Source organism: Hylaeus anthracinus, unplaced genomic scaffold (genome assembly GCF_026225885.1).
Source record: "Hylaeus anthracinus isolate JK02 unplaced genomic scaffold, UHH_iyHylAnth1.0_haploid 11997, whole genome shotgun sequence".
NCBI lineage: Eukaryota > Metazoa > Arthropoda > Insecta > Hymenoptera > Colletidae > Hylaeus > Hylaeus anthracinus.
In genome coordinates this window covers 9,763,095-9,782,637 of record NW_026534344.1, presented here as the reverse complement: position 1 = coordinate 9,782,637, position 19,543 = coordinate 9,763,095, and the positions used below count along the sequence as shown (strand labels likewise).

Genomic DNA, 19,543 nt, shown 5'->3' with positions numbered 1-19,543 from the left:
AACATTTTCGCTAAGGAAAAAGTTGTTTCAAATCACCCCCCGAACCACCCCTCAAAATGACCTCCAACATTTTTGGGACGCCCTGTATATAATCTCTTTGATTTCCACCAACACTGTTCACGATTTATGTAGCGCGAGAGCGATCTTCCTTCGGCTTCGGTTCGAGATCAAGGTCGCTACCTGCCCCGCTGTTGTCACTTGAAAGCAACGACTACCGTCGTAAGGAACAATGTTAGAAAAGAAAAAGTGGTTAAATAAGAACCATGAGAAGAACGAGAACGAAAAGTGGGTAGAGGACGCCTCGAGGCTCGCTCGGGGCGCTTATATAGATTCGTTTTAAGGCTTGAAGAATTATCTACAGATGTTATGTATACATGTTAATAATATTAATAACAATAATAATAATGCTAATAAGAACGAGAATAAGAATAATTACGATAATGACGACAACAATAACGATAACAATAGTGCAGAAACGAATTAACGTTACGACGACAGTCGTCAATTCCTTTGGATCGGTTAACGATTGGAAATAAAGTACACGTGTTACGGGCTGTCCTTGATAAAGCAAAGACACCAATTTGCCATCCTTTCGATGTCTATTCTCTCTAAACCGTGCTGGAATTTCAACTTCGAGATTAATGGTCTCGAATTGGACTATTCCCATAGTATGTGTCGATTAATAACGCAAGTTGCTATTGAAAGAACACCTGAGGAACGAAAAAAGCTTCGATTGAAATTGAAGCATTTGTGAACGTGTGTGTCTACACGATCATTTTTATTCGTAGACTCGATTCTACGAATATACGTCTTTTTTCGTCGATATCAGACCTGGGCACATTTTATTTGAAATAACATTTTACTTTTTTTATTTTCCGCGTCGTTACTTGGTAATAACCGAAATGATGAATTTTTGAACAGGAAGTATTTACAGTAAGTTTTGTGATAACAACGTTACTATTTATACAGTAATTATTAATTACTAATTAAATATTTACTTGCAGTTTCTAAACACTCATGTGTTATTTACTAATAGAAAATTTACAATCTTTAATCTGCTATATTTGTCATTTATATAAATCATTGCCACATCGTGTATGATAATTTAACAATTAATATACAATTGCTAATACACAAAATGCCAATAAAGTAGATACATTTTGCTTTTGAATTATTTTCATGTTAATCATTTTAATGATACCAAAAGATTTGCAATTTCATTTATCAAAAACATCGAAATTATTTTATTATTTCGAACACGGAATGTTAATTTAAAATTATTTAGGAATCATTTCCAGCAGCTGATGACAAGGCCTCATTGGTTCCAATAAAATTGAACTAATATTTCAAGTAAGGTTACTTCAAAAGTGTTCAGGCCTGAGCGACATCCTCCATCTTAGGAATCGAAATCCCTAAAATTTCTTATTGCTCAACCGCTATACATGAATTCGAATTAGGAAAAGAATATCCCGGCATCCTAATTTTCCTAACAGATAGAGGGACTATAGAAAGAGGATCTATAGTTAAATATTTTTGTTTCTTTGGTTTTCGTTTCTTTTATAACAACGACCAATAATAGTTTATTGTAAACTATTATTACAAACTTTTATAGTACCAGATATTACAAACCATTTATTATAAACTGGTTATAAACAAAATGGAACACTTTTCATGCGTCAACGTTTTGGGTACGATCGTGTTAGGTTCGTCCTCCCTATTCGATATTTCGTCCATCTTTTTCTCTCGACAATTCGATTAATTCTCGAGTGACAATATCGCCGAACGAAGTCAGCGAAGAGAAATGCATCTTGATCACGGTCTCGGCCAGAAAGGTATCGAAAGCACGGTCGATCCCCTCGACCTGTAAAAATGCTTCTTCACGCCCACAAGAAGAGGATCCTTTTAGAACCTAGTATTTCTTTAACTCCAATAGGAGGTAAGAATACCGAATGTTCATTTCTTTTTGTTGATTTGCTTCTACAAATATCACCTCTGCCTACACTCTAACTGAACTATCTCCCAAAACAATTTCGAGTGTTTCGACGTGACTGTAGCTTCGAGAAAAGTGCATCGGTAGTCGTGATTGAAATATAAATTACAAACAAAGGAAGACTTTTTTTCGATACACGAGTTATCGATCGCCAATGGAACAGACAGACACGTAACTCTTCGTTTTGTTTCACTTTTCTTTTCATTTAGTCGAATTTTACGCTGAAAATTCATTTTTTATAAAAAAAGAAGTGCAGTGTTATGGAGAACGAAATTTTAAGTGAAATAGACCCGAAGGTAATCCGTCGAAACGTATTTTATTAGATGCAGAAAGTAATTCTGTGACTTTATATCCAATCATTTACAACTTTCATTTGAGTAGAAATATTTAATCGTTGTTTTGTTATTATATGTTAGGTTGTAAAGCTTCTAAGTTGTCGATCGGGTTTTCATTACAACGAATCTATAGACCAATCTATAGACGTCGTAATAGAGATCAGGTTGAGAATTTAGAAAGTTCATACTTTAATTTGCCAAAATGACGAATAAATATACCTGTTTAAATCAGAGTTGTAAATAATAGAAACAAAGAATTAATTTCTACACCCAATTCTACATTCACATTCTACGAAAATTCCTACATGTAAAACAACGGGTTTTCAATTACATTTTAAAATATATATTATCGAAGAACAAAGTAATAAGTATCTTTTTTGAAAATACTTGAAAAATGAACCCTGTTAAGTTAAACTATTGGTATTCAATTAGTCACAAATTAAGAGAAATCGTAGTATCTAAATTGTATCCCATCTTTATAATTTGCATTAAAAAATAATAAAAAAAGAATGACCAGAATAACACTTATTAACAATTTCGTCCGACTTGGCGCCACATTTTTTATTTATATCTTCTATAAGCAAACAAAATACACTCGTCGAGTGAATATTCGTAATTAGGTAACAATTACTCTTTCTTTCATTCAGATTTTTTAACCCTTTACCACAAATTAGTTCCAATTTTATTTATTACACTTTCCGTGACAAAAACAAAGAACTTTGGAACGAAATTAGACAGCCTACAAATTCTTATAGGAACCGTAATTAAATACTTCTAGAATAAAGGGCGAATATAAAGAAAGAAGTAAACAAATTTTACAATCTGAAAATAAATGAATCGAATGTAATCGTATATTTAAAAAAAAAAACAAAAACAACGATAAGTTATAGATCAATTTAAAAGGTGCATTTGGAATTGGCTACCACAAATAGTCTTTGTATTATTATCAAACATGATCAAAGTTTGACCAATTTTGTAATGCGAAAAATTTGTTGACCTCAATCTCTATATTGTTCATAGATAAGAATGTTGTTTTTTCTAGTTGTTTCATAATTACCCAACAAAGAGATCACATGACAAAACCCTCCAGTTCTCGGGTGAGAAGGGTGATCGCAACGAAGTCACATATTTGTTTCGCATACTTTCTATCCGTGACTTCGTTTCCCAGAAACTCGAAATCGAGAATGCTCTTGTCCTGTTCAAATTCGACACGAGTTTTTCCAGAAACGAAAGCACGTACAAACGAATGGAACTCCACATTTTCGATGTATAGTCAGCGGAAGGGATCTTGTATGGTCGTGAAATCGGTCAGAAGCCGAACTTTACAACTCAAACCGACCGCAATTAGTAAACTGAAACAGAAGTTTAAACAAGCAAGAAGTCGGAAGTTTGGCACTAGACTTTTTTCAGAGTTAGGAGGCATAATTTTTCAACACATCTCACATTTGAAACATTGTTTTTGCCAGTTAAATAAAGTACCGGTAAAATTTATTTATACCGATTGTTTGACTGAAAATAAAGGTTTGGGTTCAAGAGTAATACTATGATAGAAAATACTATGTTAGGTAAGAACTTGGTTAAATCATCATCGTCGAAAGTTTTTGGTTTTTCCAGTTTAGAAAAACTTAAAGGTCGTATTCATAACGAAATAGGACTAAACGAACTGCTTATGCAACCCTCTGCAAAATTTAATCAACAGGTTCATGATGCAATCATTTTCGAAGGAACTTTATTTTCTAAACATTAGAAGTCCGAGAAATCAATTACCTGTGACAATAAAGTGCTGACTACTAATCCTTTCAACCTAACTTTATTCCGTTTATATTCTATTCCCATCGCTTTTAGAAATCAATTATGTTAAACTATGGTTAGCTATATAGCCAACCTAGATAGATCTATATATAAGGCTATACAGTAAAGACTGGTTAAGTGCAAGATAGGATTGACTGGATAAATGCAAGACTATCCCAATCACTCGGGGGGGGGGGGGGGGCACCTTAACAGGAGCAGTGTAATATAATCCTAATCGATTGATACGCTCCTACCAACTGTTTTTTCCCTCAAATCTCCTTCTCTTTCACTCTCTGTCCTTTCTAAGCTCGACTTGAGCCAAATGTAAACAGAGGATAGAAACCTCGACTGGATAACTGCAATGTCTGTGTCCCGATTTTCTTGCACTTATCCAGTCTTTACTCTAGTCGAATAAAAAGACTCAATTTGACCCAGCACAAACGATTTCCATTTTCTTCACATATGTTCTCATAAGGCTAATTTGTAATTTGGCCAAAGACAATCAGAAACATTCACTGGAGCATATACAGAGTGTCCCGGGAATGTTGTAACACCTTGAAAGGGATGATGCTCTTTTCTTAGCGAAAATGTTGTTTCAAATCACCTCCAGGAACCACCCCTTTCAAGGTGTTGCAACATTGTTGGAACACCCTGTATATCCCATTAGGGTCGAAAATTAGGGTTAAATTTGGAACCACACAAGATCCCTTTCACCATACGTATGCTGTTCCGGGGCAGAATAGATTCCCATCGAAACGAATCTATTACGAAACGCTCTCTAACATTCCAGTCGCGAATAATCTCTGTAATTTGCTTTTCCAGCGAAATTCATGCCGGAATCGGCACCACCACCGCCACCGTACGCTTATCCACCACCGGGCATGCCAGCCCAGCTGCCACCCGCGCCACCCGCAGCTCCGGCCGCCGCATCATCAGGAGGCACCGGAAGTCAGAGCGGTTCCCAGACCGCTGGTGCGGCACTGGTCGGCAATCTGAACGGTATACACAGCGTGATGTAAACGGGAGCACTCACCATACCGTACCGCAATACGAATTTTCCAATTAATCTTAAGCGAGTAAAACATCATGCCGTAAAACGAGAACAGACAAAGAAAATCCCGGCACAAAGCCGGCCGCTGCACGCAAGTCCACGAGGAACCGTATCCAATTAATCCCGCAAACTGACTAATTAGGTTTCTTTTCGATCGTACGCGGTAGAAGGGAAAAACGTGCCGACGGTGGAAGTTCGATCGGTGAACGGAACGGTTAACGCGTTAACTGCTGGCAACGCGTGCCACGAAATGAGTGTTCTTCTGACGATCGAGCAAATTAATTATAATCCGTCTCGATTCCATGTTTTTCTTTTTTTCATTCACGCCGCGTCCCGATGCGTCCCGTAGCCTAACAACACGAGGCACACGCTAATTCCTCTGCGCAGTTTACGCGTCAACTTGTTCGCGAGTTCTCTGTAGCTCTTGTTAGAGTCAGTATCCGTCACTTCTGCTCTGTTCCAATTGTCGCGATCATGACGAGAAAAAAAAAGAAGGAAGCCGTAGACCGATAGGGAGCTGAGTCCAGCCTCCGGAACGTTTACTTCGATATCTAAACATAGATTAAGACGTCGATCTCAACTAATCGCGATTCTCCACGCGTATTCCTCGTAATCGATCCTAAATGAAAAGACGGTCTGAGGAAGACGATATGGAGGACACGCTGCCCGCGTCTCAGCGGTCGAACATGTGTATCTATGGATACGCGTGTACATGTACATAAATTATTACGAATTGTCGATGTAAGATTAAACTATGCATATAGGGGATGTGTTGACAGAAATGTAGTACCTTTTTCTAGGGTCGAGTTCCTCGCGCTGATACGAACGATAAAGTTCTTTTCCATTTCGCGATCCGAGGCTCCGTTGTCGAGATTTAAATGGCTCATGCAGTGGAGTCCAAGATAAGCTCCGGAGCACAGGCTCCTTTCCGTGGAAAGGGAAGGTAAAATCGCATCAGTAAATTTTAATTGCTCATATCTCGACAACGGAGCTTCAGATCGCAAAATGGCAGAAGCGTTTCGATTTATTTTCGCGCGAGAAATTAATTCTGAAAAACGGTTCCACACTTTTGTTAACGCCCTGTGTCATATATATATGACTTATAAATACGTGGCAGACAAGCAGATAGAGGAAAAAAAACCCGACAGAGAGAAAGTGAGGGAGAGAAAGAATGATTGTTAGCGTTAAATTTTATTATTCGTCACCGACGGTTGGCGTGGAACTGTTGCGAGCAATTATTGCTGTCGTTCGATGATTTCCGCGTTGACTACGTTCCTTTAAAATCTCACCTTGCAACCCTTATTTTTGTAGATTCCCCTGTAATAATTTTCGTCTCTGCTACAATTTGCACCGTTACTTAACACACGGACACGTTTTAATCTCTTTTGAAAGAGTTTAGCGAAACTCTGATAGCTGTTCGTTGTTTCTTTCTATGAATCCTCGGTTAAATAAGATACCGCCGAAGATAATTCGTTAATGATGGCTGCATTCAGCAGAGACAACTGTCGGGTGATTCTCTTGGATTCTCTGTTTCGATTCGCCTAGTCACTTCTAATAAACGAATCGAAAGCAGAGAATCCAAGAGAATCACTCAACAGTTGCACAACTGTTGCCTCTGCTGAATGCATCCATTTACTCCGCAAATGCTTCCTTTCTTTGTCTATGACAGAACTAGGCGCCACATGGCGCTACAAGGAGACGTGGCCGCATCGTGGTAGCGTTCTCCTGTGGCGCCAATAGTTTACGTGCTCTCCGTGCGCTGAAACGATCGTGTACTCGACTCTGGTCTATGGATTAGTCCTTGTTTATGCGTACAGGCGTTTCACAAACTTTAAATGTATTTTTAAATTATTTCCAACGATACCCGTAAACGATATACGTGTACGACTTCGATTATCTATCCGCGTATATTTCAGGAGCAAGAATAGCTATAACTTCGGGAAGCATTTGCAAGTTTGATGAAATTTGATTATTTTAATGTGTTAAATCGCACTTAAGAAATCTTTCGTTCGGAATCGATCAGACGTTCGATAATCGATGCGTGAGGGTGAAACGCAATGTATGTTTCATTAAATGAATTTTGGCGGTCTTCTCTTTGTTGATCTAATCATCTAATCGAATTTGTCTGTTCGTCTTCCGCGAAAATAATAGTTCAGTTTTTATAAAAACAATGCAAAAGATTATTACCTTACGCTGTACAGTTGTACCATAATTCCCGCGTTTTCAAAATAAAACGAAAGGTCAGAGAATGTTTAAAACGGGAAATAAATATGAATCAAATTACGTGACGGTTCAATCGAAGATTCATTATGGCGATAAGATAGAAACGAAAGATCACTTTGTTGCATGGTATTTGATACAAGTAATACACCTATCTTCCCGATATACACGGTAAAACATTCTATAAAAAACCGTATACACCGAAAGAAAACAAAATTCTATAACTTGGACAATTATTTATTTAATTTAATTCAATGGAATTATAAATATATTACAAAATCCATAGTTATTTATCACTAATCATCGAATGTAAAGTTTTAAAAATTTCTAATTAGATGCTCCCTTCTGCTGCTAACGCTTTATTGTTCCAATTAATATCAATGCTTTTTGTGTAAAAAAAAAAGAAAGCAGTATATTTTAAATTTGATGTTGGTGTTAATAAACGAACGGCACTATAAAATGACCGAATTAAATAGGTGCGCAACATAAATTACAACTTTTGACAGCATTTTCAGAAATTCGTTATTTTGAAAACCGTGTAAAGTACCATGCACGTCGGTGGTTAAGTGTACTCACTATGAACTACTCGGAATCCAGTGATTGAAAATCTGACCTTTCATCTTAAACCATCCAATCGAACTGTCGAAGCTTCCTTGCTCAAAATAAAATTAAAATAATATTGCCCCTTACCTCCTCGACCCTCCCTTTTTCTCCGAGGCGCTTACTGTATGTCCATGAATTGATCACAGAGAAAAAGATGACTACTTAAAATGTTTGTAAGTACGACGAGAATAATTATGCGTAAGATGGCTTCACCACATAGGCAGTTAACGTATTATCACGAGGTACAGAGGTATGAATAATAACCGCGATAATTGGTTGAGTTGAACATCATGCAATTTACTAATTGAGAAATCTATGTTCACCTAGGAGATGATTCTGTCTTAGACGTTACTGTATATTAGCCTTAAATAAAAACAATTACGAAAAAATTTATGCTTATGGTCAATTTTTATATACATGTTATTTTCTCAACAGCTATTCTCATCTTATTCTTTCCTACTCGATTCTTATTCCATTTTAACCACATAGTATTTAATATAAACATTGTTTATAAAGAAATCTTACTTCCTATATCTTTACTTACAAAATATTATAAATTCACGACTGAAAAATTAAATCATTTGATCTGCATAAAACGTATATGGCACGAGTTACACGCTACAAATGAAAACTACGGATTATATTTTCGCATACGTAGGAACTGTCTCGATCAATGTAAGAAATATTTTTGTTAAACCCAGGGTTCCATTTAAGGTTGTTACATTCCTGACATCGATTCTAAACTACCGTGGCGCCATCTACAAGGAGACTCATTTGTCAAAGATTCCGACAAGAGTTTCGCCTCTATGAAACTATTCTGCGCTCTTTCTCTTGTCGACCATTTGTAAACATGGCTCCGGTAAGTTTTCTGAGCAATATAGAATCGAAAATAATACGAATATGTGCAAAGATGTTTTAAAAATTCAACGGGCGTGTGAAACGTCATCTCACGACAATTAATAATCATATAATTGTATTTGTATTTTTTAAATGATTACGTGGATTTTGTTGGATGTAAAACTCTGACATAAACATCGCTTCGGCAGCTAACACATGTGTCTGTTACAAACGAAACAGTTTTTAATTAAAAGGTATTCAAAATGGTAAATTGGACGTTTTTCAGACCATCGCAAAGAAGCCTAAAGGTGCAACCACCAAAAAACAGGTTCTTCGAGGTAAGGGCCAGAAGAAAAAGGTGTCCCTTAAATTTACTATTGACTGCACACATCCTGCCGAGGATAATATTATGGATGTAACAAATTTTGTAAGTTTTCCTTAATATTTATTCATTTTGTATTTTCTATTCAGCCTTACATAAAGCGTTATTAAATTCTCATATATTGTTATTCTAACTTCGCGACACTGCTAACCTCAAAACTATCTCATTCATTCATTCATTCATTTATTTATTTAAGTGTGTAACTTATTATACAACGTTATTGCACTACTGCTTACTTATTACTAGCTTATTTCCATTCTCCTAAACCATCGTCTTACACGACTCCTGCATTGTTTTAATACTGTCTGCAGTAGCTCTTATTTCTCATCTATTGGGACCTGCTAGCCCCCTCTCTAGCTCAGGTACCTCGAGTTGCTAAGCCCGTAGCTACAAACACAGCTACAACCCCTGAGGGGTCAAAACTATCAAAAGTGTTATCAATAATATATATACCAATGTGTGTATAATAATGTGTAACGTTGTTTGTCTTTCCAGGAAAAGTACCTGCATGAAAGGATCAAAGTTTCTGGTAAAACAAACAACTTTGGTAACAGCGTTACATTGGAACGCGATAAGATGAAACTCTCAGTCAATAGCGATATCGACTTTTCTAAGCGGTGGGTATTGTCCTGTATGACAGAGCATTACATGAAAATTAAAATGAAAAAGTATTTCGTTGCATAGACGATTTCACGGTGACATTATTCTCAACAAAATGACCGATATTTGCACTAATTTAGTAACATGTTCGTATAGGTATCTCAAGTACTTGACGAAAAAGTATTTGAAGAAAAACAAATTGCGTGACTGGTTGCGTGTAGTGTCAAAAGACAAAGAGACATACGAGCTAAGGTACTTCCAGATTAACAGCCAGGAGGATGACGACGAAGAAGATGCAGAATAAACTTTGTTTTTATTCCATACACAATTACAGAAACATCTGTACATATTTCTATTAATAAATAATGGAACAAATTTACGTTGAATTTCTTTAAAAAACAAGCATTCCAATTTCTTGATCATTTTAGCAATAATCAGTTTACTACACCTAGTATACCTATTTTGATATATACACAATGTTTCATTTACTATTAAGTTTTCAATTTGTGCAATGATCAATGTATTAACGTTTACTTGTGTCAATTTTATAAAAACAATTGCAACATTTTTGATCGTTTGTTCATTAACCAACTACTGGATCTTGTCTAAAAATAAATCAACTGAAAGTGTTAGGAATCAAATTATAGTCATCGTGACAATTGTAAAAGTTACGTGACGCGATAAATCATGTTTTATACCAATAAAAAAAGAATAAATTTTTATAATTTTATATGCATTACAAGTTACCCTTACGACACAGAGTAGTTATTCTTTACTCTGTGTTTAAGAGTATAAACAAGTACAAAAACCAAACGTTATTTGATGCGTAGTGATAAAAAGCGTATGTTACTCGTTATCATCGACAGAATCGTACCTATCTAAGGCTCCTCTACTCCCCAACAAATTTGATTACGCAAGCACACTTGTATTGTTATGGAATTTACCTAATGATTTGATACAAGTAAAAAGTGTCAACATGTAATTACAAGTCGAGTAAAAGAACAACATACATATATGCATATATACATAGTTACACGATAAATGAAATAGACCAATCATGCAAGGAATCATATTACTTTAAAAATATAATATTCGTGCACAAGGCAAAACAATTTAAATATTATGATTAAAATTAAAATATTACTTAAATATTGCGTAATGTTCTGTAAGTTATTCGTTCTGCAAAGTAATATCGAGGAAACATATTAAATACGTGGTACGAGGGATTCGTAGAGACGGACCTGTCGTATCTATCAAAAACATCTGTAAAACATTCTTCCCTCGTCAGGCAGACAATGCGATAACACTTCGTACCACATTTCGTTCTGTTTTGATGACCTGATATATCGCACGGGGATATTGTCTAATCTCAACGTTCAATTTTCTCGTGGTTCACGAGGAATAACAAGGGACTATTTCGCGATGGCGCAGAGAGCGGAAAGCGGAAGAGTGTCATATCGTAATGCGCAGACGAATTGACGCACGGCGATTGTTGTGACAGAAGTGTAGAAGAGTATCGTATCGTCATCTTTCCAGTTCGGAATCAGCAAAATCCGTGTAAATTGATTGAAAGGAAAACAATCACCAAGACTACAAAAAGAGAATAATTCCGTTAAAATCGCGTTGCTCGTGCAATCGCGCGAGAACAATGAAGTTTATGTACAAGGAAGGGCATCCCTTTGAAAAAAGGAAGGCCGAGGGTGAAAAGATACGACGAAAATATCCCGATAGAGTTCCTGTAAGTAACTCGTACAGAGAATGCTCGTTTTTGTCATTACGAAAACATTTCTCCTCGATATAAATGATTATTAGGGTGAATAATTGATTCGTCATGGAGAACATTGTTTGCCTAACACCATTGAATGAGTCTTATTCATCGTGAGTTGATTCGATCGTGTATCCTAGAATTTCCTGGCTGGAACGGGCCAAGGTCGACTTTTTGCGCCGTATTTCGCTCATATTTCGCGATAATACAAGCATTTCTTCTCAATCGGTGGGCCAATGATTAAATTTATGATAAATCGAACGCTCGTAACGAATTCCTTTGTACGTTTGCCTATTACCCAAGTCTATTGATCTTGCTACGCCCGTGGCTATATAATTTCCCGATTGATAAAAGGTTACGACCGAATGGATATTTTTCCTTTTCGTTCGACTCCGAAACGATTTGGACGCGCGATTCAAGCCGCTTGGAAAATATTATATTATGCGGAATGGAACGTTCGAAAAAAATGTAGACCAGCTGTTGTTACTTCAGGGACTTGGATAAGTGTCAAACGTGCAGAATATGAGACGCGGATTTGAAACTGCTTTGTGATCCTGAAGTTGAGCCAAGATTTAAGCATTTTATAGTTTAGGTAACAACAGAGAATATTCAGATAGAGTGATGTGCAAATTTATTATAAAAACATTGGACCTTGAATAATCATAAATACAATCAAGTCTGATTTACTAATGCATATTCATTGAGAACAATTACTTATGTCACAGGTAATTGTCGAGAAAGCACCAAAGGCTAAAATTAGTGATTTGGACAAACAAAAATATCTAGTACCATCTGAATTAACTGTTGGTCAATTTTACTTTTTAATCCGTAAACGAATCCATCTTCGCTCAGAAGATGCCCTGTTCTTCTTTATTAACAACATCATTCCCCCGACAAGTGCCACTATGGGTTCACTCTATGCGGTAACTATATAACGTATTATTTCAAATTCATTTAAAATATACAAATATTTGTATTCACTATAATCATATTTTTTTCAGGAACACCACGAAGAAGATTTCTTCATGTACGTAGCATACAGCGATGAGAATGTGTATGGACATTAAATTACAACAAAGAAGATAACAACAAAATAAAAGAGCAGACAACAAAAATTTGCCACCTGTAATGTAGTCCTTTTAGAAGCTTTTGGAAGTGTTAACAAAATTATATCTTTCAATCTTTTGAGTGAAACTTCAAATCCTAGCACCGCACACAAAACTAAATTTGCTTCCTTGAGATAAATTGGATATGTTCGTCTGCCAACTATACAAGTATCTTACTTTTTGATTCCATTATTCTCTGCTGGCTGAGGAAGCTTAGGATAATAGGGTGTAAGAAGGACTAATCAGAGCTGAGTTACACGATACTGTGTCGATATTTAGCCTGATACAAAAAAAAATTGGAATACTGAAAGAAGGGAAGCAATTCCTTATATTGCGAAGAGTGACTAACTTTACTATAGCTAAATCTATTATTTCCATGCATTAATGATTCTATTAAAATTATTTGTATTGCAAATTGATAAATTCGTGATTCTATGTAGACGTTTTATGTGATATCACTTTCTTTTTAACTTAGAGTAGTATTATTCTCTTTACACGATTCGATGTTATTTAATCGCAAAGGAATGGAAAGAAATTGTTGAATATGTGGTGAGATAAAAATTGTTTGTAACGGCTGGATGTGGGCCAATAAAAAAATATAAAAACGAATTGTGAGAAATATACATATCCCATACACTAAATCGTGCTTTCACAATCTTGTGAAACTACAATTTCACTATACCAATAGAAAACTGTTGAAACTACATGTCATACATAATTGAACATGTTTTGATCGTAATTCATCTATTTTTAACGTGTTTTCTCAAGAGTACTGCTTTCTATGGCTGTAAGAATAGGGCACTCTCTAGTTTATGCTAGTGCTTGGACGAAGAAAGTCTTTGTTTAACATGGAAGTAGAAAATAATAGTACGAATGTTACGAATAGTTCCATTGAAGATACGGACGTTATTTCTATGTACAATCTCAATCAAGAAGACAGTAACTGGATTTTGACAAATTCGTTTATAATTTTTACTATGCAAACTGGTAAAATTTTTAATTAACTAAATAAATAATATTCCGAAAAATAACAAGAAAGCAACAAACTTTATCTTTTGATTAATTTAGGTTTTGGCATGTTAGAATCTGGATGTGTATCTTTAAAAAATGAAGTTAATATTATGATGAAAAATGTAGTAGATATAGTACTTGGTGGATTAACTTATTGGGCATTTGGTTTTGCAATGAGTTTTGGATCAAGCGGGTCATACAATTCTTTCATCGGCTTGGGCGATTTTCTTATAGATCCTTCTATACATGACAAACTTATGGGCCCAAAATGTGCTGCATTTGTATTTCAACTAAGTTTTGCAACTACCTCTACGACGATTGTCAGCGGTGCTATGGCCGAACGGTAATTATGGAAAATAATGGAACGATTTTATTTACATTATACTGACATTATATAATTACAGATGTAATTTCAAAGCATATTGTTTATTTTCTTTTTTAAACACAATTGTATATTGTGTACCAGCTGGATGGATATGGGGTGACCAGGGATTTTTAAAAAACTTGGGTGCTGTTGATATTGCTGGTTCAGGAGTAGTACACCTTGTTGGTGGTTGCTCCGGTAAACATTATTTTCTTATTTTATAGCAAGTTTCTAGACAAACACTTTAAATATTATTTTACTATAGCACTCGCATGTGCCATTATGTTGGGGCCAAGATTGGGCAGATATGACAATGGAATTGCCCCACTACCTCTTGGAAATCCTGTCAATGCTATTATGGGATTATTTGTGCTTTGGTAAAATAAATAACTGAAACATAATGATTTACAAACTTAAAATTATTTCTATATTTTTCCTTTTCGTTCGACTTATTTATTATTAATAAATGATGATAAAAGGTGGGGCTGGTTAGCCTTTAACAGCGGTAGTACGTATGGTGTTACTGGACAACGATGGCAATATGCTGCAAGAGCAGCAGTTTCTACTATGCTTGCAAGCATGGGAGGTGGTTTAATTGGTTTAGGTTTCAGTTTAACCAATCCAAATGGAATTGATATTCTCAGTCAGATAAATGGTATTCTAGGCGCCCTTGTTGCAGTTACAGGTAAGTTTCACAATAATTACTGCTCACAGACATTAGAAAAACTCGTTACTTTTTTACTTTTATAATGTGAGTTAGGTGGTTGCTTCCTTTTTAGGGCCTGGGAAGCCATAGTTGTTGGAATGGTTGGCGCTTACATTACATGTTGTGTAATGCCCTTGTTAGATAAAATGCATATCGATGATCCTGTTGGAGCTAGTGCAACACACGGTCTTACTTTTATTTAATTTTATTATTTCAGTCTTCATTCGATTTTTTTTCTAACAGTAATTTTTGTACACAGGAGCAAGTGGAATTTGGGGCATCATTGCTATTGGTTTATTTGCAGATAATCCATATCCCCTTGATACAACTAGTGGAAGAAAAGGACTATTCAAGGGTGTGCTGTAATTAAGTCATATTTCTAAACGAATAAATCTTACAAAAAATGTTTGTTTTTACAGGGGGTGGATGGCACTTATTTGGTGTACAATGTTTAGCCGTTCTATGTTTAGCATTTTGGAGCTTTTTTACATCTGTAACTTTATTATGGGTAAAATGTGTTTAAATATTATCTAATACTTACAGTACAATATCTTTTTTAATAGACTTTAAAATTCAATTAGTGTTCCACTTTTAGCTCATAAATAAACTTATACCAATTAGAATGAGTATTAATGAAGAACTGCTTGGTGCAGACTTAGTAGAACATCAAGTACGACACATGCAGGTTTATACTTAAACTGAACTGTTATGTAATTATATTTCAAGACTCTCATACATTATCAAATTCTTTGTTTACATTCTTTTAGATAGGCGTAAGTAGAGTTATGTCTGCTCTTCGTCCACTTTCGCAAGAACAAAAATTAAGTACTGTACATCCAGTTGGAATAAATCCTGGTAAGATAAATTCAATGAGGAACTCTTGAAGAAGCCTAATTAATTATACGAATTAATTTTGATATAGGTCACGATTCCTATATCGAAAAACATAATCGTAAAAATCGCATGAAACGTGGAAAACGATTATCCGTCGGAAAAAAATCGTTGAAAACTCCTCAAATCGATGCGATTGCAAATGCAGTATTGACCGAACAGACTAAGCCGAATTTTGCTTGGATGGATTGATGTTTTTAAATGTTTTCTTCTAACAATTTGTCGAATGTAAATTTATTAGAAACGTATAAATGTATTTGCATACACATTCTAACGCTTTCACACATTATTGTTACACAAACAACGCACACATTCTTTGATAAATAATTAAAATCGTATGCAATTACATATATATAATAATTACAGACACTGGTACATAAGGGAATAAATCTGTTAAAAGATCACAGATATAGTAAACACGTGTAATATGATATTTGTATCCCAAGTCATGTCTAATATCATGGCACATATAAAGATGTCTCTATTATATATTTCAGTTTTGAATAAAATATTTTTATGAAAAGTTACTTATCTTTTTCACTTATTAAGGACGTAATATCGGACGTTTTATCATGCTGTCAACGGCAGGAATTAATCTCTGAATACAGTATTGATGCACAATCACAAAGTAATAGTTTCATCTACCATATTTGATATACTCAAACATTAAACCTATTTACAAAATTCATGATAACCTCGTGCAATAAATGCAAATAATCATTTTGCTTGTTAAAACACGTTACATAATAAGCAGAGCAACTTTTAGAAAATACTTGACATTACTCCAATACTAGGTCAATCTGTATGTGTAGTTTTAATATACAGGATGAGGCAGCTAAACTGTTACAGAGCAATAATGCCTAAACTATCGTGGATACAAAACAGTCTTACAGGAAAAAGTTAGAAGGTTCGAGGGGGCCTATCTTATATGACTAGTGCTTCTTTTTTTGGTTCAGATGCTAAGGCTGGACCAGAAAAACAACTATAGTCATGTAAGATAGGCCTTCTCGAACCTTCTAACTTTTTCCTGTAAAATTTGTTGTACCTACAATAGTTTAGGCATTATTGCTTTGTAACAGTTGTCCCTCACCCTGTATGTAAGCACATATGTATACGTATGAAAGGAATACACACAGTAAACCATTTGTATAAAATATAATATAGGAAACAATTCCGTTTTTCTAATAAATACTTATAGCAAAATGAATTTTCAATATGAAATAAAAAACGTTTTGCTACATTCTAACATTAATCCTTTCCACAAAAGTTTGTGAAAAATATGAATTTGATACTTACTCATAAATTACTTCGTTAGTTAAAATTACAGATGAATGATGCATTACAAATGCAAATTTTCATAACATTTGCAATTTCGTACATTGATTATCACTATTGTATGCTGCTTAAAGACCATTGAGAGACTTCTGTTGGCAGTCCAGGATAATTTTTCACAGCTTCCATGACTTGTTGTGGTGTAAGTAAAAATTTATAATACTGATACTCTTTTTCCACTTTTGAATTCATACCACTCACTGGCATTACAATTTCCAAGTTCTGTAAATGTTTTATTCGTGTTCTTGTTACTCAAATAACTAGAGACATTACTTTATTTACAGCCCTTACCTTAATATGCTCAAAAGCCTTCATGATAACAGGCCTTTGTACACTTTGTATAGATGAATTCTGATTAGCAAATTTAATGTAACGATTATAAACTGTCTCAAAATTTAAAGGTTCTCCTTCATAAATTTCTGTCTCGTGTTTCATTGCTATTATCTAAAAGAATAATATAATAATAATATGGTTCATCATCCTAAAAGTAATAGCAACAAATACACTTACTAAGCACATTTCTAGAACAGATAGTCCTTCGAGCATTAGAACTTTATCATCTTGCGAGAATATTTTACTTGCTTCTACAAAATCGTTTACTTCCAATTGTTGATGTTTCTCTGACAATGTAGAAACAACAACTGCCAGAAAGATTCTAAAACTTGTTTCACTTACATCCATCTGATACATTCTCTTTAACAAATTTACTATAGTAAGATTATTGACTAAACTTTTTATATATTCATTCCACATAGACCAAAATGGTGGATATTCATCATATTGCTGTTCTATGCCATTAACATTTTCATCATCAGGAAGACTGAGAAGATGTTGAAACAGTTCTAAACGATCATCAAATGCAGATGTTGGTTGCTCAGAAGATGATGTATCTCCAGGGAACAAGAATATTTGACGATGAGAAAATCTTGATTTAACTCTTTTTTCTAAAAGTTCTATAACATTCAACCTACAAGTCACCCCTAACACACATATTGGAGCCTAAGAAAGGAAGAATTTAATCGAATTAAAAACGAAATAAACAATAATGCATAATCATTGTCTATACTCACTTGTGCAGATTGAGCAATATCAAACAGGTTATATAAAAGAGTCTGATTGTGGTGTTCACAAAACAAATCAAATTCGTCTAATATAAAAATAACTGGTTTTGAACGCTTTTTGTCACCTGCCTTTAAACAGTCAAGCAGAAAAGTCAAATTCTCAGCAAATGTACCAAAAACCTTGTCGCCCACTACATTTTCTAATTGCATTTGACGAGTGGCATCTTTCAATGCCAAACGGTCATCGGTATGTACAAGACCATGAAGATTTACTATCAAAGCATTTTCTTTAAAGCTTTTTATAGATGACAATTCTTTTAAAACACTATTTATTAGCTAGAACAATAAATATTCATAAGAAGAAGTTATGAATGCACAAAGTTAGAAAGTTTAAATTAAGCTAATAAACTAAACGTACTGTTGTTTTTCCACAACCCCTAGGACCAATTAATAAAGCAGAATTACTTTCTCCCATGTCGACTGTATGCTTTAATAGTTCCAATATATGCAAGCGTTCTTTCCTATAATGCCTAAACTTTGGTTCGGAGCACATAATTTTACGCTTTAAATACTTCCTTGTTGATAATATCATAACATTGTCTTGAAAATCAATAGCCATATTTTCTTTCTTGTTCATATTGTTTTCCCTGATATGCACTAAAAATTCGTTGCTAATTTATTTGTTGATTCCTTTTTTCACAGAAGTTGTTTTAACATACTTAAATTGTTTATAATATATTGAATAATTATTAGTTAACTTAAATGTTCACTTTACTGAAACTATTATTTTCTATTTATATAATAATCATTACAAATGTTAGATATTTTTTAATTTAATCAGTTTGTATATGTAGTTATATACATTAGGATATAATTTGTCAAACGCATAGGGTCCCTGATTAGTCAAATATAACCTATTAATTTTACGAAAAAATATACGTAATACCTTTAGAATATACTTGCTCCAAGATTTAATTCACTTACGCGCATACGGTATTAATTGACGAAATAGAAGATCAAAATATAGGCTTGAAAATTCTAAAATAATAGAGAAATATCAAATCTTCGATTACTAAAGCGTTGGAACCAGGTTGTTTACAAAACAAATATGGAAGACGCAGAATTTAAAACGGACAAGAAGAACTGTACGTTTTTATTTAAAAAAAGAAAGATTCGAAGTACTGCAGCCAGGAAACGTAAAGAAGCGAACTATGAAGACGGTAACTATGTGAAATAAATGCCGAATCTTGCCCTCGTACTTAAATAGTCAGTAATTTCATTACATAAATTTGATTATCTCCTTTCATAGGTTATGTGTTTTATAATATAAGTTTTAACATATGTATTATATTTATATTTTTAAATAGAGAGCAGCGAAGATGAAACTACAGTGGTTCAGAAAGAAAGAAAACATGATAATAATAATCCCATGAGACAAAGTGTAAGTATTGGGAGAAGCTGCATATGTATACAATGCATGTTGACAAACAGTAAGGCT

The 19,543-nt window shown here is 34.5% G+C and overlaps 5 protein-coding genes across 6 annotated transcripts in view; 4 read left to right on the top strand and 1 right to left on the bottom strand.

Annotated features, from left to right (window-relative positions):
- Positions 1-7,794, top strand: part of LOC128889495 (neuronal synaptobrevin-like) — a 39,573-nt gene extending 31,779 nt beyond the window's left edge. The window contains exon 5 of the mRNA XM_054147172.1: positions 4,939-7,794. Within this exon, the coding sequence (XP_054003147.1) occupies positions 4,939-5,135 (197 nt within the window). The 3' untranslated portion in view covers positions 5,136-7,794. The remainder of the gene's footprint in view (positions 1-4,938) is intronic.
- Positions 7,795-8,725: 931 nt separating this feature from the next.
- LOC128889497 (60S ribosomal protein L22-like) lies at positions 8,726-10,184 on the top strand. Its single transcript, XM_054147177.1, has 4 exons — positions 8,726-8,849; positions 9,114-9,254; positions 9,705-9,826; positions 9,966-10,184. Exons 1-4 carry the CDS (start codon positions 8,841-8,843, stop codon positions 10,111-10,113), a joined length of 420 nt encoding a protein of 139 aa, XP_054003152.1. The 5' UTR covers positions 8,726-8,840; the 3' UTR covers positions 10,114-10,184.
- A 1,030-nt stretch (positions 10,185-11,214) lies between these two features.
- LOC128889498 (gamma-aminobutyric acid receptor-associated protein) lies at positions 11,215-13,289 on the top strand. Its single transcript, XM_054147178.1, has 3 exons — positions 11,215-11,547; positions 12,300-12,497; positions 12,576-13,289. The coding sequence occupies exons 1-3, from the start codon at positions 11,458-11,460 to the stop codon at positions 12,639-12,641; spliced, it is 354 nt and encodes a 117-aa protein (XP_054003153.1). The 5' UTR covers positions 11,215-11,457; the 3' UTR covers positions 12,642-13,289.
- A 188-nt stretch (positions 13,290-13,477) lies between these two features.
- LOC128889471 (putative ammonium transporter 3) lies at positions 13,478-15,849 on the top strand. Its single transcript, XM_054147136.1, has 11 exons — positions 13,478-13,667; positions 13,749-14,034; positions 14,096-14,253; positions 14,321-14,432; positions 14,535-14,740; positions 14,816-14,947; positions 15,021-15,116; positions 15,181-15,269; positions 15,357-15,446; positions 15,529-15,616; positions 15,684-15,849. The coding sequence occupies exons 1-11, from the start codon at positions 13,493-13,495 to the stop codon at positions 15,842-15,844; spliced, it is 1,593 nt and encodes a 530-aa protein (XP_054003111.1). The 5' UTR covers positions 13,478-13,492; the 3' UTR covers positions 15,845-15,849.
- A 21-nt stretch (positions 15,850-15,870) lies between these two features.
- On the bottom strand, positions 15,871-19,163 carry LOC128889478 (origin recognition complex subunit 4). 2 transcript variants are annotated; one of them, XM_054147148.1, is made up of 6 exons: positions 19,030-19,163; positions 18,464-18,702; positions 18,055-18,381; positions 17,495-17,983; positions 17,276-17,428; positions 15,871-17,206 (listed from the first exon to the last, which is right to left on the bottom strand). In XM_054147148.1, the coding sequence occupies exons 2-6, from the start codon at positions 18,680-18,682 to the stop codon at positions 17,042-17,044; spliced, it is 1,353 nt and encodes a 450-aa protein (XP_054003123.1). In that variant the 5' UTR covers positions 18,683-18,702; positions 19,030-19,163; the 3' UTR covers positions 15,871-17,041. The 2 variants fall into 2 exon arrangements, with proteins under 2 accessions (XP_054003123.1, XP_054003122.1); XM_054147147.1 differs by having other exon boundaries at positions 18,992-19,156.
- Between the last annotated feature and the right edge of the window lie 380 nt (positions 19,164-19,543).

Excerpts from the sequence above, each read along its gene's own strand:
- LOC128889497 (XM_054147177.1), top strand. Across the intron at positions 9,255-9,704 it reads TTATGGATGTAACAAATTTT|GAAAAGTACCTGCATGAAAG; the intron begins GTAAGTTTTCCT and ends TTGTCTTTCCAG. Across the intron at positions 9,827-9,965 it reads GATATCGACTTTTCTAAGCG|GTATCTCAAGTACTTGACGA; the intron begins GTGGGTATTGTC and ends ATGTTCGTATAG.
- LOC128889498 (XM_054147178.1), top strand. The coding sequence starts at position 11,458 with ATGAAGTTTATGTACAAGGAAGGGCATCCCTTTGAAAAAAGGAAGGCC. Across the intron at positions 11,548-12,299 it reads AATATCCCGATAGAGTTCCT|GTAATTGTCGAGAAAGCACC; the intron begins GTAAGTAACTCG and ends CTTATGTCACAG. Across the intron at positions 12,498-12,575 it reads CTATGGGTTCACTCTATGCG|GAACACCACGAAGAAGATTT; the intron begins GTAACTATATAA and ends TATTTTTTTCAG.
- LOC128889471 (XM_054147136.1), top strand. The coding sequence starts at position 13,493 with ATGCTAGTGCTTGGACGAAGAAAGTCTTTGTTTAACATGGAAGTAGAA. Across the intron at positions 14,948-15,020 it reads TGGAGCTAGTGCAACACACG|GAGCAAGTGGAATTTGGGGC; the intron begins GTCTTACTTTTA and ends TTTTGTACACAG. Across the intron at positions 15,270-15,356 it reads CATCTGTAACTTTATTATGG|CTCATAAATAAACTTATACC; the intron begins GTAAAATGTGTT and ends TTCCACTTTTAG.
- LOC128889478 (XM_054147148.1), bottom strand. The coding sequence starts at position 18,682 with ATGAACAAGAAAGAAAATATGGCTATTGATTTTCAAGACAATGTTATG. Across the intron at positions 18,382-18,463 it reads GGGGTTGTGGAAAAACAACA|CTAATAAATAGTGTTTTAAA; the intron begins GTACGTTTAGTT and ends TTATTGTTCTAG. Across the intron at positions 17,429-17,494 it reads CTGTTCTAGAAATGTGCTTA|ATAATAGCAATGAAACACGA; the intron begins GTAAGTGTATTT and ends TTATTCTTTTAG.